Below are 15,729 nucleotides of genomic sequence, written 5' to 3'. Positions count from 1 at the left end.
CCAAAGCCTTTGACAAGGTACCCCACCAACGACTCCTGCATAAACTTGAGTTCTATGGTATTGCTGGTGACACTTTATCATGGCTTACAGCTTTCTTATCAGATCGTTCTCAACAAGTAATTATAAATGGTGCATTATCTTCCCCATGCAAGGTCAATTCTGGAGTACCTCAAGGGTCTGTTCTTGGCCCAACACTTTTCCTTGTGTACATCAATGACATAGCTGATGATATACAAAGCCAGCTTCGTCTAATTGCAGATGACTGCATAATATATAGAACCATAAACACTCCCGAAGATCATACAACATTACAACAAGACTTAAACCAGCTATCCAAGTGGGCTACAACCTGGTAAATGGAATTTAATATATCTAAATGTAACATTTTACGAATATCACATCTCCACACTACAAGTAACTACACCTATACAATGTATGAAACTCAACTAAAGTCGGTGAAATATCTTGGAGTGTGGATCAATGAAAAACTGTCATGGCAAACGCACATCCTGTATACTTGTAACAAAGCAAATCGAACACTGAGATTCCTACAAAGAAATCTAAGAACCTGCTCTACTTACTTGAAAGAACAAGCATACAAACAACTAGTGTTTCCACTACTTGAATATTGTGCTCCTATTTGGGACCCTCACCATCAACAGACATCAACAAACTAGAGTCAATGCAACGCAGAGCAGCAAGATTTATTCTCAATAAACCATGGAATAACAATTTGGACAGAGTAACTGTAATGCTAAATGATTTGAAATGGCCAACCCTCCAAAGTCATCATAAATATCTTAGATTGATCTTACTATTTAAAGTTGTAAACCATCTCCAATTAATACCTGAACAATATTTACCCTCACCCGCAAGACTGACATCAACTAGATCACATCATGCATCATCCTTGTAAATTTTACCACATTCAAAAACCTCTTGTGATTCTTACAAATTCTCCTTCTTCCCCAGAACAATACCTGAATGGAACAGTCTCCAAATCAATAACATTAATAACCTATCCCTTGCAGATTTTAAACTTGTATTAACTAATAACCAACTTAATTTTTATATTAGCGTTTTACCCCTTTAGAGACTCTGCTAATTAATAATAGTGATTCCGGGAGAATTTTAAAATTAATGGAAATAGTTTTTATTTAGCATGGCCTTGTGCAGTACTCCCTTAGGATCTCATAAACACTTAATTAGTTTTCAAAAATCCATCATAGGATGAAGCAATTTTGTCTTTGAAAATAGGCAAAAATTTCTCCATATCTTTCCATTGAAAATAGTCCCAAAAATGGCACAATTGAACAAATGCTTATAACTGAGCTTTGCAATCACATTTTGAACTTCTGTTTTCTGTTATAAATACCTTAATAAATGGACCACATGCAGTGTAACCTTACTTGTAAGACCCTCTGAATAAAGGTCACCTCCATGCACAGAAAGCCACTAAATAGTTGCATGCATTTAGCATCTTACGGATGGAAAAACAGCATACACATGGTGAAGTGCAACCACTCTGTACCAGTCACCTCCACTCAAAAAGACAATGTGCATGCAAAGCAAGGAGTTGTACTGTTGATTTATAGCTGCTTGTATGATTATATTGTCTCTTAATGTACAGCTCCTTGACAGCTACCAAAATGGTGCATCAAAGAGATGAGCTATTTGTGGTGCAAATTTGCTGACTTTTAGCATAGTAGCTAATATTGAAAACTACATGGACAAAAATGCTCACCTTGGTGTAACTAACATGTCCTGAGTCGTTTCATGCAAAGAGAACATAACATTGTGGTGGCTATATGATCGCAAAATAATCTTATAATTGGCACAAAACTCCACACAAACATATTTGTAGCAGAAAACTAACTACACCATCGTATTCCTTGCCCCCAGAAACCCTAGAAATGATCCAATTGTTTGTACGGCAGCGAATTGATTGTGCCAACTCTCCAACGGAAGATTCACGGAGAACTTTTTGCAAAATTTATGGATATCTGGAATCCTATTAATTAAAAATGAAATGAATAACAAGGATTTTAGTGGTTAGCAGCCAGTAATGCATAAGGATTGTCTGGATCATGAAGGTTGATCACTTCACCATCACTATACGTATATAGTGCTCTTACAGGTAGCTATGTCAGTTTGGTTAGCTACATGTTCCATTTGATGATGGAGTACTCTGCCACAACCATTAGGACAGGCTCACACATTGTGATCCCGTGATTAAGCGCGTGGGTGGATGGAGTGATTTTCATGTATGACAGCAGTGACAGTAAAGCTGGTTTTCCAAATATCCGGTCACAAATCCAGGCCTGAAATGCACCAAAATGTCCACACTTCCCACTCTAATATACCTATATCTGAGATCCGACATGCGCGCTGATTAGTGGGCAGCGTCGGAGGGTGGGCACTCGGCAGGCCCGAGCGTGGGTGGGGTCTGTCACGAGACTATGCATCACAAGACGCATCGAAACTGAGTTGTGGGCTTGTGGCAACAGTAGTGACACTTGCAATCGTTACGAGTACCTGTAGATTACTTATTGGTTGGAGGAGTGCAGTGGTAAAGAAAGTCGTTACGAGGTGAGCGCTCTCATCATAAGCATCAGTGAAAAGTAGCTATAGTTTCTCAAGGCCACTGAGACCACTTGTTTCTCTTCGGTTGTCTTTGGACAGGGAAAAAAATATCCTTTTCCACCCAATGAAAAAGAGAAAAAGCGGTCTGGTCACCGGCGCGAGCGAGGGCGCGAGACTATTTCATAATGGCCTAGCGATGTGGATGTACGTAGCTACCGAGTAGCTACGCTGTGCCTAGAGTCACGTCACTCGGCGAGGCTGGACATTTTGCTGCTAAAGTCACGGCGCATTCACACACTAGTTGTATGAAGTAAAGTTTTTGTTGAGTTTGAGGCGAGCCGCGGCTATTATTATTATTATTATTATTTAATGGGCTTGTAGATGCCAAGGCAAGCTAACTTGCCAGGCTAGGCCGCAGGCCTTTGAAGGTGCCCATATCTAGATTGCTTCCAAAAATTATCCAAGCGCAGCTTGAAGGTTGCAACTGTTGATGCTGAAATGATAAAGTCAGGTAAGGAGTTCCATAGATTGACTATTCTATTTGTAAAAAAGTTCTGCCTAACAAGTAATCTTGATCTTTCTTTAAAAAGCTTAAGAGAGTGGCCCCTGGCTAGGGTTGGCACGCGTCTAGTATTCGACTTTAGGGCACGCGCCTAGTAGCTAACGTGCTCCGAACATTCGACTTTAGGGGACGCGTCTTGTACTTTAGAACTAGGGTCAGGTTCAGGTTTGGTTTCTTCTTTACTGGTATTATTTATTTATTTGTAATGTACAGGACTCAGAATTGAGTATATGGTACATGTAAACATGCAAGTGATTAGTTAAATAAGTATAGGCTTCTTCATGAATGGCATATATAAGGTACAAACTAAGGGTGTAGGGTTGCAGTGCCAGTGGTTAGAACACTGAGCTAGAGTATGATCTGGGCACATCAGAGCTGTCTGCTCGGTAATAAAATAAATGAGAGGTCCTGGGTTCGAAACTCACTTTTTTCAAACCTTTTTATTTTTCATTTTCTTAGGTTTTTTGGTCTTAAGTTTTTTTAATCGCATGACTGCCATGACTCTAGGCACAGCCATCAATGTAATGCTTGACTACCACAGATACGAGCTGATGGTGGGGGGATTGATTGCGAACTTTCCCCAAGGTAAGCGGGATTTGTATTTATATCCAGGAAACTTACCACTGTAAATCAGCATGCAGTGCCTAAAACATCTATTGTACGTCAATATTACATTTGTACTGAATAAAGCCCATCAAAAATCAAACACTTTGTGATTCTAATTCTCAGATCAGTAGCTTGACCAGTACCCCAACTAGTAAATTAACCAGTACCTCGACCAGTATCTCATCCAGTACTGTGACCAGTTACTCATCCAGTACCTTGACCAGTATCTCATCCAGTACTGTGACCAGTTATTTGTCCAGTACCATGACCAGTTACTCATCCAGTACTGTGACCAGTTACTCATCCAGTACCTTGACCATTTACTCATCCAGTGTACTGACCAGTACCTTGACAGATACCTCATCCAGTACCTTGACCAGTATCTCTACCAGTACCTTGACCAGTTACTTATCCAGTGACTTGAACTGATACCTCATCCAGTACCTTGACTAATATCTCGAACAGTACCTTGACCGATACCTCATCCAGTACTTTGACCAGTAAGTCATCCAATACCTTGACCAATTACTTATCTTGTGACTTGACCAGTATCTTGACTGATACTTCATCCAGTAGCTTGACTAGTATATCGAACGGTACCTTGACTGATACCTTGACCATCACCAGTACAACAACAGAACAGTCTGGTCAGCCATTTCTCAGTGTACTGACAAATAGCATAGGAATAGAGACAGTTAACAGCAAAATGCAAACTCTGAGATCCTCTAAAATGTGCAACAAAGCTGTGCAGACAGATGATGACAATTGTGTCTCTGAGAACAATGTTATTTCAGATGATGACAAGGTACAATATTACTATACTGGTTTAGCTACAAGCCTTCTGTTGTTGAAAACATTTGAATTAGTAATGGGTTCGGTGAGAAACGCCCATACTACTGGAGGTCATTTATGATAGCTCTGATGAAATTTAAGCTGAACTTTGGATTTCAAGACATTGCTTACTGATTAGGAATTTCTTTATCAACTGTCTGCAGGAATTTTCATGAAATGTTTGGTAATGGCTTCTCATTTGGAGTGGCTTATTAAGTAGCTTGAAAGAGACAAACTATGGAAGACTATGCCCAGTTGTTTTCAGGCAACATATGGCACTATGGTTGTGGCAATCATTGACTGTTATGAGATCAAAATTGAAACCCCCAGTCATCTAGTGGCAAAATCATCTATGTACATGGTCTCAATACAAACATGCAAATGTGACCCGCTTAGCAAAAATCCGACTTGTTTGCATAGTTCTGTTTTAGTGGTAAATGCCATTGAAATACATTGGGTAAAAACATGTGCTACATAAAATATTTACACAATATTTTATCGCTTCAGTAAACAAAGAAGGAAGACTGGAATTGAATAATCTAATATAACAATGGATTCGCCTCTTCATGGAGAGTAGGAATATCTTTGTTTCGTTTCTGTACCATGGAGCAAACGTGAGTTACGTGTGTTTGTTTACGTTGCAGTAAAACATAACTTTATCTTTGTCATGTTTAAGCTTGAACAGCCTTCTTGCTTAATAGTATGGGTGTATTTAAGCCAAATCTATACCTTGCTGAATGTCCCAGTTCATGATGAATAGAATGACACAAGTCCCAATTCTGTAGCCCATTGCACTCAAGAGTAATGATCGATTAAACAAGTGCCTGTAATTTTCTTTCCGTATATATAGGCACCGTATAAATTGATTGTTTTGCTCTTCTTGTTGTCTATCGCTATAACTCCAAAAGCACATACCAGAAAAGGCTGAAACTTTTACAGTCCATCTAGATAACACAAATATCATAAAATGAAATTCAAGGAAAATGTTAACAAGTTGGGTTTTTGTTCATCGGGTCATAAATACAGCTAAGGTATTCATTGCAATGTGCCCACAGGGTGTAACAACCTTCATTTCACCTGCTTGGGGTGGAAGGGTCAGTGACAAGCTTTTAACAGTCCACTTTGGATATTTAAATAAACTGCTTCCTGGAGATTGCGTTCTAGCTGATCAGGGATTTGATATTGCTGAAGATGTGGCCAGAATGCAGACAACACTTCACATTCCATAATTTACAAATGACTACTCACAACTTTCCCCATTGATGTTGAAGCAACAAGGAAGTTGGCTAATGTGCATATACACAAAGAATGTATCATTGGAGCTACCCGTCAGAGTTACTCATTATTGATGAGTTATGTGCCAGTTGAATTTCTGAAGCCCAAATACCCCGGTGACAAACCACCAATTGATAAAATAATATTAGTATGTTCAGCACTAAACAAGCTGTGTGTTTTGGTCGTTTCAGTGGATTAGTTATGTTACTGTAACATTTAAGTATTAATTAATATTAATGGTTTAACGGCAGATTGTATCGGTTAGTAAGAGACCAACTCTTATTATTAAGAGTCCAACTCTTGTTATGTATGTATGTCATTATAAAAAATCTGCAGAACAATTTAATGCGGCATATACATGATGTTAGTAAATACAAGAATGTGAAGTCATTGCTTAGACCGCTTATGGGAAAACTGAGGCATTGTCCTGCAGTTTGGACAATACCACTTACTGGAAAGTGGTTTAGGTATCTCAAGACATTCAAGGTGAAACCACGAGCCATACTAACAATTATGATTGTCACAGCCAGCCATTTCACCACCCTTATCCTCCTTACAGTATCAGTATATATAATTATTCAGCAGATGCCATTGAAGCTGCAATAATCTGATCAACATACATGTAACTAGCTTTTCCCGATATAAACATTTATGAATAGCAGTACTAGATTACCTGCGTCGTCCATCAACACATGTAGAACCATTAAATGAATATTTGACAGTACTACTGGGCCAATCTGTTGTATTTTCTACTTTCAGTAAGATATCACACTTTAAATTGAATTTTGGAAGTTACAGCAATGTCACATCCCTAGACTAATAATGATTAGTAATGGATTATGCTGTTGGTGTCAAGCTGCCAGTAGAATAGTTCTTCAACTTCATCTCCGCACATTCAAATACCAGTCCTCCTTACATTGGATCTGTCAGGCATAACTATTGGTGACCTGAATACCCACAAGAAGACATGTTTTGTGAATAACCAATATATGTTACATGCAGCATAAAACCTTATATGGTAGCATTAATGCATGTCACGTACTTTTTAAGATACACTGACCATCTTGGTCTCTAGAACACAACTGTAAAACTTTCATCTAGAAGGATCCAACATGTATGAATGATTTTCACACATTAACTATAGTAGCCACAATACGTTTATACTCGATTCACTGAGATTGATGAACATTTATACAAGACAGCTGACCTTTTTTATCTGCTTAGGGAACCTTTACAGATACTAGGGATGCGGCGATTATGCCGGCATAATAGGTATGTGTGGGAATCAGGAATTATGCTAGCATTTTGAGGTGATTATAAAGCTTTAACAGTAGGAAAATCTGCAGATTGCACAATTCCATTAAAAAGATCGAGATACTCTAATAGAGCAGTCAGAAACTCTAATAGAACAGTCACTGAATATTATTTACTCTAATAAAGCAGTCACGTTGAAACGAAATACTCTAATACAGCAACCAACTAAAGAATTCAAGACTATTGGAACCTTAAACAACAATGAAAATGGTCTGATACAGCAATAAACTGGCATTATTAGCCAATTATTGTGGCATAATTTTGGGAATAATGGGCAATTCTCAAAAGCATAATAGGTGATTTTTTGAGCACTGCTCAAAAGCATAATGCTCAATTTTTGGAGCATAATAGCCTCATGCCTAACAGATACAGTACGACAGTAGGGACCACAAAGGTGTAGGTGTGGCCCATGAAAAAACCACTCAAAAACCAGCCTCACTTTCCCGTAACGATGATGAAGCAGTATTGGTTAGGTAAAACTGAGCCCAAACAAGTCTTCAGATGGATCCGAAATGCTTTCAACAAGTTGCTATGAATTTTATTTTTTAAATTATTCAATGGAATTTTCTAGTGACTGATTGACTGACTGCCTGACTGATGCCTCAGACAAGCATAACTCAATAACGGCTAAGGTTATGGGCTTGATTTTTCACTGTTCAATGTTGCTTTGGCCTGAAGGTGCCTTTTAGCATACCGCAGTACATACAATGCATTCTTTATGGACTTACCAGTGTTCTTTGTGTCCCATTCATCTTTGCTGGCAGCTCAATTTGGCAGTAGCATGTAATGGCTTCCCTTCATAACGAAAATCATCCGTACTTTTCATAGTGGTTACTTTGATTGTTTTTTTAACAGTTCTTGATTCGTAATGCTGTGTAACGGGTTAAACAAAGCTGACAACGAAGCGTAATGGATACTTCACTTTTCAGACGACAATTGGTAGCTGGGGCATGCAGCACCACTTTTTATTTCTTTTGATGCAGTATTGTGGGTTCACCAGTCATAATAATTTTATTTTACAAAAAAAGTAAACAAACAAGTACACAAAAAGAGCACAGTAGGAATTTCTTATTGTTTTACTGTGATTTAATATTATGCACTATTCCAGCTTGTTTCAGTACTTTTTATCGATGTGTTATGGTCCCTACTCTAGTTGAAAATTCCAAGTTTTTTTGTGTACTTGTCTGCTTAGGGAACCTTTACAGATCCCCCACCTCACATTCATACACAAGTATCACAGAAAAGTGCTAACTCACTGAATTCTGGCTGAAATAGACAGACAGAGATCCTGGTGAGGTGAGAAACTTGGTACACGACATGAAATGTTGCTGTTTACATTCATCGCTTCATTTCAACACTAAATAGCAAAATATCATTTCAAAGGCTTTGGCATAAAATGTATCCCAGATTCTGAAGAATACGATTGTGATCGTAAAATGTTCTACAATACAGCAAATATCTGCAGGAACATTTTTGCACGACAACTCAAAACCACAATACAATTGCCATACAAAACCATTGGGAGAAATTGCTAGGGACTACTGTATATCGTAAAATAGCAAATACTGGCCCTATAGGTATTGCGCTATAAACTTGTATATGTGTAATATATTAATTTTTAATGTAAAAACTGACCGTATTAGTTTACAAAGGCACTCGCACAAAGTGTAAAAAGTAATGGTAACCGAATTTTTCACTTTCTTCCCAATGCCAGTAATACATTTCCAAATTTATTTTTGTAGTTAGGGGCGTGGCCTGGTTCATTTTTGTATTGTTATTTCATTATGTGATATTTTATACGTCAATGGATGCAATCTAATGTACGTGGGAAAATTTGAATCTCAGGAAATAGACTACTTACCAGCATACTTCTGGAACGATAGATTCCTCTACCTGTATAACAGATTAGAGGAGCCCTGTCTGTACTGTTAGTGGCGAGTTATAGCTTGAGCCGCATTTTACTACCGGTACTTTTATATGGGATTCCTTCACTGTCAAAATTCTTGGGCACGCTGCTTAACAATGCACTTTTTGTTTAATAAATAGATCATGCACATGGTCTGTTACGGAGTATTGAGACCTTTGTTCATTTACCGAGCACGCATAATCTGTGCTTGTCGACTACGTGATCTTATTGATATACTATGATGTTTAGCCAGGTCTATGATGTAATTGAAGATCTCGAATCTCATTGGTGACTAACGATTTTGGAAGTCTAAGCTGTGGTCCCATATTTGTAGATCAATTCAATTAATGCTCTACATGGTAGACTGAGGCCATACAGAATATATAGGATTTCTGAAAGGGGGTTTCTGAAAATTGATTTATTTTTATAATTGGGGTAAAAACTGAAGTGTCTGAGGAACTGCCTCCAGAAAATTCTGAAGTTTTAGAAGCTCTGAGTAGGTATAAACCCAATACTTTAAACTGTGAAATGAACATAAGCTATATAGCTTTGATTGCTCTATTAGAGTACTTACATAACTGACTGCTCTATTAGAGTATCTCGATCACTTTTAATGCAGAGTGAGGTCAAATATAAGTATTGCTGAGAGTTTAATAGCTATAATGGATACTAGTTAAATGCAATTGCATGTATACCGAGTCGAGTTAAAGGACGAAACACGGTCAATAATCGCTAGCATATAATTTTATATTTCTCACCCTTGTTGTGCCCACACTGGTTTCATTTTTGAACCAGTTCTTTGTAGTCACATGTGGCCAAGGTTTACCATGTGTGTATTACATTGTCGTTATTTAGGCCACTCCAAATAAATTGTGTTTCCATTCGCATCTGGTTACTGTCAGCTCTCCTTCCATTATTCTGTATTCTTCCATTATTTTCCTACATTTGTGTTATTTTTGCAACTTAAAAATAAAAAGGAAGGTACAAGCTTAAGCACATTTATGCAGCTTTTCATGGAAATGTGCCAGGAAAATAATGGCTGCCAATATTATAATGGAAATGGCCAGACTGTTCACCTGCTTGCAAAAATGCCGCAGAGTCCAGTGAGGATGGGAAACAGAGAATTTATTTGGAGTAGATAATGGTTTTCGATCAAATCTATAACTGGTGAGGTTTGCTAGCCGTAGTCTCGCACACCCGACCCATAAATCAATCAATGCAATGCTGAGTCGAGTGGAAACTGTTTAAGGTCATCCTACTGAAATACAGTGGTACACAGTATTGTGCTATGATAAGTTGTCAATACAGTAACAACAATGGAATAGCTAAAACTGCTACCAAGCTAAATTTATAAGGGGATTTCTGTTGAAACCACAGAAACCCACCTATATAATATGCCTCTGGAGTAGGTATTATCGATTACCGGTACTTGTTATGACTACATATATTTTCCATATCAACTAGGTGCTAAAATGCACTACATCTAAAAACTCTGCCATATCCTGCCATAGATGATGCAATTTAGTGTGTAACAATATACACACCCACCAAGTTTCATATCAATCATGTGATTGGAGCTTGACATAAATAGCCACAGTTACATGCAAATACTATCAATACAGCAACAACGAAAACTACAAGTCTTTAGACTGGTCTTTGCTTTTACCTCCTTGAAGACTAAACTGGATAACCTGGCTGCTTTTGTCAGTTCATTACAAGGGTGAACAAGGGCACATTCAGTGAATTGTGTAGAAAAAGATCCAACTTATCATTTAGATGTGTTTCAGGCTTCCATCACAATTGTAAGGATCAATTATTTGGTAAGGTAGAAAATTCCATCAAATTAAATCTTAAGGTAACATTTCAGGAGGCACATTTGGGTATTGTTATGCCTAACCAATAGTGCCAAGATGTTGTGAAGAATGGTTCTTGGTTTACATTTTTAGCAGGAAAATGCAACCAATCCAACCATTCATGGTCCCTACTATACAGTACTACCATACATAACTATTGTGCACACAATTAAAGTGATAACTGTTTTGGTTTTGCTATTTAAACAATTGCACGTGTTTCTCTTCAAGATGAAGTTTGCTGCTGTACTTGTGGTGATGGTGATTCTAGCGTTCATAACAAATATTGATGGACAGCCTGTTTGTACTAAAATTGACCAGTGTTCTTGTAGATTAAGTGGTGTAGAACCATCCGGCGTGATTAATTTACATGATATAGTAAGTGGTAAACATGAACCAGAATTTGTAGTTGAAGGAAAATCTGAACAAACCAACCTCTGGTATAACTTCTCCTATAACCCGTGTTTCAATTTCTCTGACTATGGGTGTCCAAATACTGGTATATGTCAGACTCATGATGGAATGCAACCATATGACTTGGGAAATCTTGACACCACTGAGTTTGCGTATGGAGAAGATGAAAATCATACTATAGTTGCATTATACTTGTCTAAAGATAGCACTACAGATGGCAGAGTATCACTAGTAGGTTTGGTATGCGATGAATCTGAAATGAAAGGAAGATTTGTGTTTAACGGAGAGACACTTCAACAGTTTTATACCTTTTTGCTCTACACGCGATGTGCATGTCCTGGAAAATGTACAAAATCACTGAGGGAATGTAGAGCTAAGGATTCATGTAGTTGTGAAATGTCAGATGGAACTGGTACAATTAACCTTCATTCTCTTGATAATCCAAGTAGCCCACTTAGAGATGAAGTAAGTCCAACAAATACCTTTCTATACAATCCTTGCTCAGCTATGACGAACCCCTCATGTAAAAATAACTCACTATGTGAAGAGCAAGGGGAATCAATTATTCCTTTAGGTAGAGCATACTACTCAAGGTTTGTATTCAACAATAATCAACTTGCTGTACAGTACATTCAATTCAATGATAGTTTTTCAACTGTGAATTTGATTTGTGATCACAATCAAACAGATAAGCCTGTGTTTAGAGCAGTTGGTGATGGATATACATACAATCTCTACAGTGTGTGTGCCTGTCCTAATGGTTGTGGTGGTCCACCATCAAATGGAACATGCGACCAAACTGACTCATGTACCTGTAAGAGCACTAGTGATGGTGCAGTGATCAACCTTCATGATCTAGACAACCCATATGCACCACTGACTGCTAAAGACAATGAAGGCCATACCTACTACTACAATCCTTGCAGTGGAATACATTTAGAGGATTCTTCTGGAAAATGTGATGGAGCAGCTGCCTGCCAGTATGACCCATACCATGATGTATACTACAACATTGGAAATAACAGTCCGAGAATAGATTATGATACCACCTCTAAATCATTTACATTTCATTACACTGGAGATGGAGATGGTCATTCCATTGATGTAAGAATGATATGTGATCATGATGTTGCTACTACAATACTTGCAGTAGATGGTGATATTCCTAATAGTGCTCATCTAAAATTAGTTTCTAAGTATGCATGTACACAGTAAACAGACAAATGTGCCATATCTTGGGCAGATACATGCACATATGTTATGATGTTGCCATTTATACTTTGTACTTTAACTTTATTGCTGTTACCTTTGTTGTGTATGATCTCTAATTTGATAATAAGACTAACTACAACACTATATGGACTGCACTATATTTTGCCGACCTTGTCAACCGCAATTTAAGTTTTACTCAAGGATTTTTCCAGTACAAAGCCACCCATTTGTGGAATTCCTTGCCAGCCAACATTAAAGGCCTAGAAACTTTCGAAACTACAGTATATGAAAAGCCATTTCTTGTCATCTATTTAATTCAGTGTTGTTTGTGTGTTGTAATTTTTGCTATAGTCTTACTTTGTGTTTGTATTATCCACACAAGTTGTGAAAAAAAGTGTGACCTTAAAAGCCTGGGTGAAAAAAGTTGTGAAATCAAAGGTGGCGGCCAACAAATGGCTGCAATGATGTTATTATTAATAAATAAATTTTAACAAAGCACACTGCCATTATTAAAATTTATTATCACTGCAACCATTGTTGGCCGCCATCTTTGATTTCACACCTTTTTCACCCACGCTTTTTAAGGCCACACCTTTTTCACAACTTGGCTGTTTTAGTTACTTCTTTTTGTAAGTTCCAAAATCAGCCTATAGTTGGCCTTGATAATTTCTTTCCCTTTACTACAGGAATTGTTGAAGACTGCATGGCTATAGAACCGAAATAAGACGAATTTTGAAGGCATGTATACCCCAATGATAGCTGGGCAGATTCAACTCAAATTAGGAATGGGAGATTCCCTACTCTGAGGAAGTTTCCATAGCAGAAATGATTAATTATACCGTTTAAGCACTATGGAGCTAAAACTTTTTTAGTTTTAGATTTTTTTTATTCCCAGAGTCACCAACACTCCTTGCCACTGCTCCTAGTACCAAAGATGTTAAAAAGTGCTAGACAAATACTAAGATCAAATTTCAATCAATGAGCTGAAGCCACCTGACCCTCATTTAGTGCAAGGTCAAGTGCTCCTTGTGAAAGTGGACAGTCCTGATGTGATCTAGCTCCTCTCAAACATATAAGAGTGGAACGTAACAATGAATAACTATGTCATCCTGCAAGGCAGCTGAACTATATACAACTCCTTCTGAAGAGAGAGAAGGAAAGCAAATACAGCAGAAGCATGACCCATACCACCCCTTAATGTTGACAATACAAGTGGAGTAAAAGAACCCATCTCAATTTCCCTAATACGTTGTTTATACTTCCGTTGTCATTGATAAAGTGAGGATACTTGGGTACCACGATACGAAGCTGTGTGCATTAATAACATTAAACACTTTGACATAAAAAATTCCTTCTGATATTTACCTCCCCAGAATCCTGAAGCAGAAACATCTATACACAAGCTCCATCCTCATTATTAGCTGTTGCCTCGAAGGGTCTCAGATATGTACAGTTTTCAAAGCAGTGTTTCAGTGATGTTAAATAGCCTTGACTGGCCCACATAAAACAGAGGCGTAAAGTAAATCGATTATCCCTTCTTCACAGAATTGTCCACCACCAGGAACCAGCATTACAAATACCAAATTATTTCTTGCCACAATCCATCAACACCAGACAATACCACCCACTTAGATTTATACTGCCAACAGCTATAGTCAGCTAATACCTCCAATTACCAAAATAGCTATTTTTACAAAACTGCCCCCTCATGTTATGACAAAGGCTTTATAATTAATGCACATACTTTAACTAGTTACATGTAATTACTTTCCTGAATCTTTTTTAATTAAAACCTAAATTTATTATTTTCATTAGATATAATCAGCATTGTGCTACCTTACCAATTATCATAATGAAAATGGCGGTTTCTGGTTCCGTAAACAAGCATGTCGTTCGCCCACACTGGCTGTACTTGGCCACATGACACACTTGTGATATCTGATCCAAAACAGCCAAGCTGTAAAAAAGGGTGCCACCCCCAAAAAGCCATGGTGAAAAAAAATGTGAAATCCAAGTTGGTGGCCAAGAAATGGCTGTGATTCTAGCAAAAAATTTTAATGAAACCATTCAGGTGAATTTTTTTTGTTGAGTCCTATTGAAATGTGGAGGAGGCACTACAAATTTACCTGAATTGTCGTTACTAAAATTTTTGTGATTTTACCTACCATCAAAGCCATTTCTTGGCTGCCAACTTGGATTTCACATCTTTTTCATAGTGGCTTTTTGGGGTCTGCACCCTTTTTTACAGCTTGGCTGTTTTGATTTAGATAATAACTTCACCCTATGATTAAAAGTAAAGATATATTGTTCATTTAGTCAATTAATTACTGACTGTTTTATTAGAGTATGGAAATCTTTTTGAACTTTTGAGGACCAGCTGTATGGCATATATAAACATCCTGCGCCTATTATGCTTCACCGTTTGTCACACAGTCTCACAGTAGTCATATATAAAGTATTAGATTCACATGTCTTGAAGATATAAAGCTACAATTTAACACAAGACAGAGAACCACCCTGTGCCTCATTTTAACTATAAAATTTACCGATGTGCCCAAAAGTAGGCAAAAAGCAGATTTTCCAAAATCAGGTCACTATTGTAGAATATTATATAGCATTCTTGTATTTATTTCAAATTTCAGTGGCTTGACCAGCCAAACTTCAGAAAGCCTGAAGCCACATGATACAATTCATGACCAGACCTTACATTAATGGTCAGTCAACAGACAAAATCCACACAAATGGCATGATGTCACGTAGCCCCCAAAATTGGCAATATTGTGCACTTTTCAAAAAACCACGAAACTTTCCACATAAATAGTACTCCTCATGACATGTAATTTTAGATATAGTACCATTGCTGAGTTGACCCTTGGTGACTTTTATGGCAATTTTTGTACAGAAAATTCATCATTTTTGTCTTTAACTCCCTGAGGCAGTAATTAATTTGTTAAAACATAATATCAAAATAAATAACTTGCTGATAGAAACAACTTGGTTTTTATTGAAGTCAATAGGTGATTTCAGTACAAAGTTATGATCTAGCTGCAAAATTTGATAAATTTACCTGCCCTTGAGGTGTGAATTACCTGTGGGCAGATAATTATGGATAAATTTATCAAATTTTGCAGCTAATAAAAATACTCATAACTTAAGAATGAAATCACCTATTGACT

General features: G+C 37.5%; 1 protein-coding gene across 1 annotated transcript; it reads left to right on the top strand.

Annotated features, from left to right (window-relative positions):
- Positions 1 to 2,460: 2,460 nt before the first annotated feature.
- Positions 2,461 to 12,709, top strand: LOC136240974 (uncharacterized). The gene is made up of 2 exons (XM_066032067.1): positions 2,461 to 2,589; positions 11,159 to 12,709. Exon 2 carries the CDS (start codon positions 11,159 to 11,161, stop codon positions 12,554 to 12,556), a length of 1,398 nt encoding a protein of 465 aa, XP_065888139.1. The 5' UTR covers positions 2,461 to 2,589; the 3' UTR covers positions 12,557 to 12,709.
- Positions 12,710 to 15,729: the final 3,020 nt, after the last annotated feature.

Source organism: Dysidea avara, chromosome 12 (assembly GCF_963678975.1).
Source record: "Dysidea avara chromosome 12, odDysAvar1.4, whole genome shotgun sequence".
Lineage (NCBI taxonomy): Eukaryota > Metazoa > Porifera > Demospongiae > Dictyoceratida > Dysideidae > Dysidea > Dysidea avara.
The sequence above is the reverse complement of the archived record's forward strand: the minus strand, read 5'-3'. Positions and strand labels throughout refer to the sequence as shown.

What these genes read in the sequence shown, in the direction of transcription:
- LOC136240974 (XM_066032067.1), top strand. Translation starts at nt 11,159, where the DNA reads ATGAAGTTTGCTGCTGTACTTGTGGTGATGGTGATTCTAGCGTTCATA.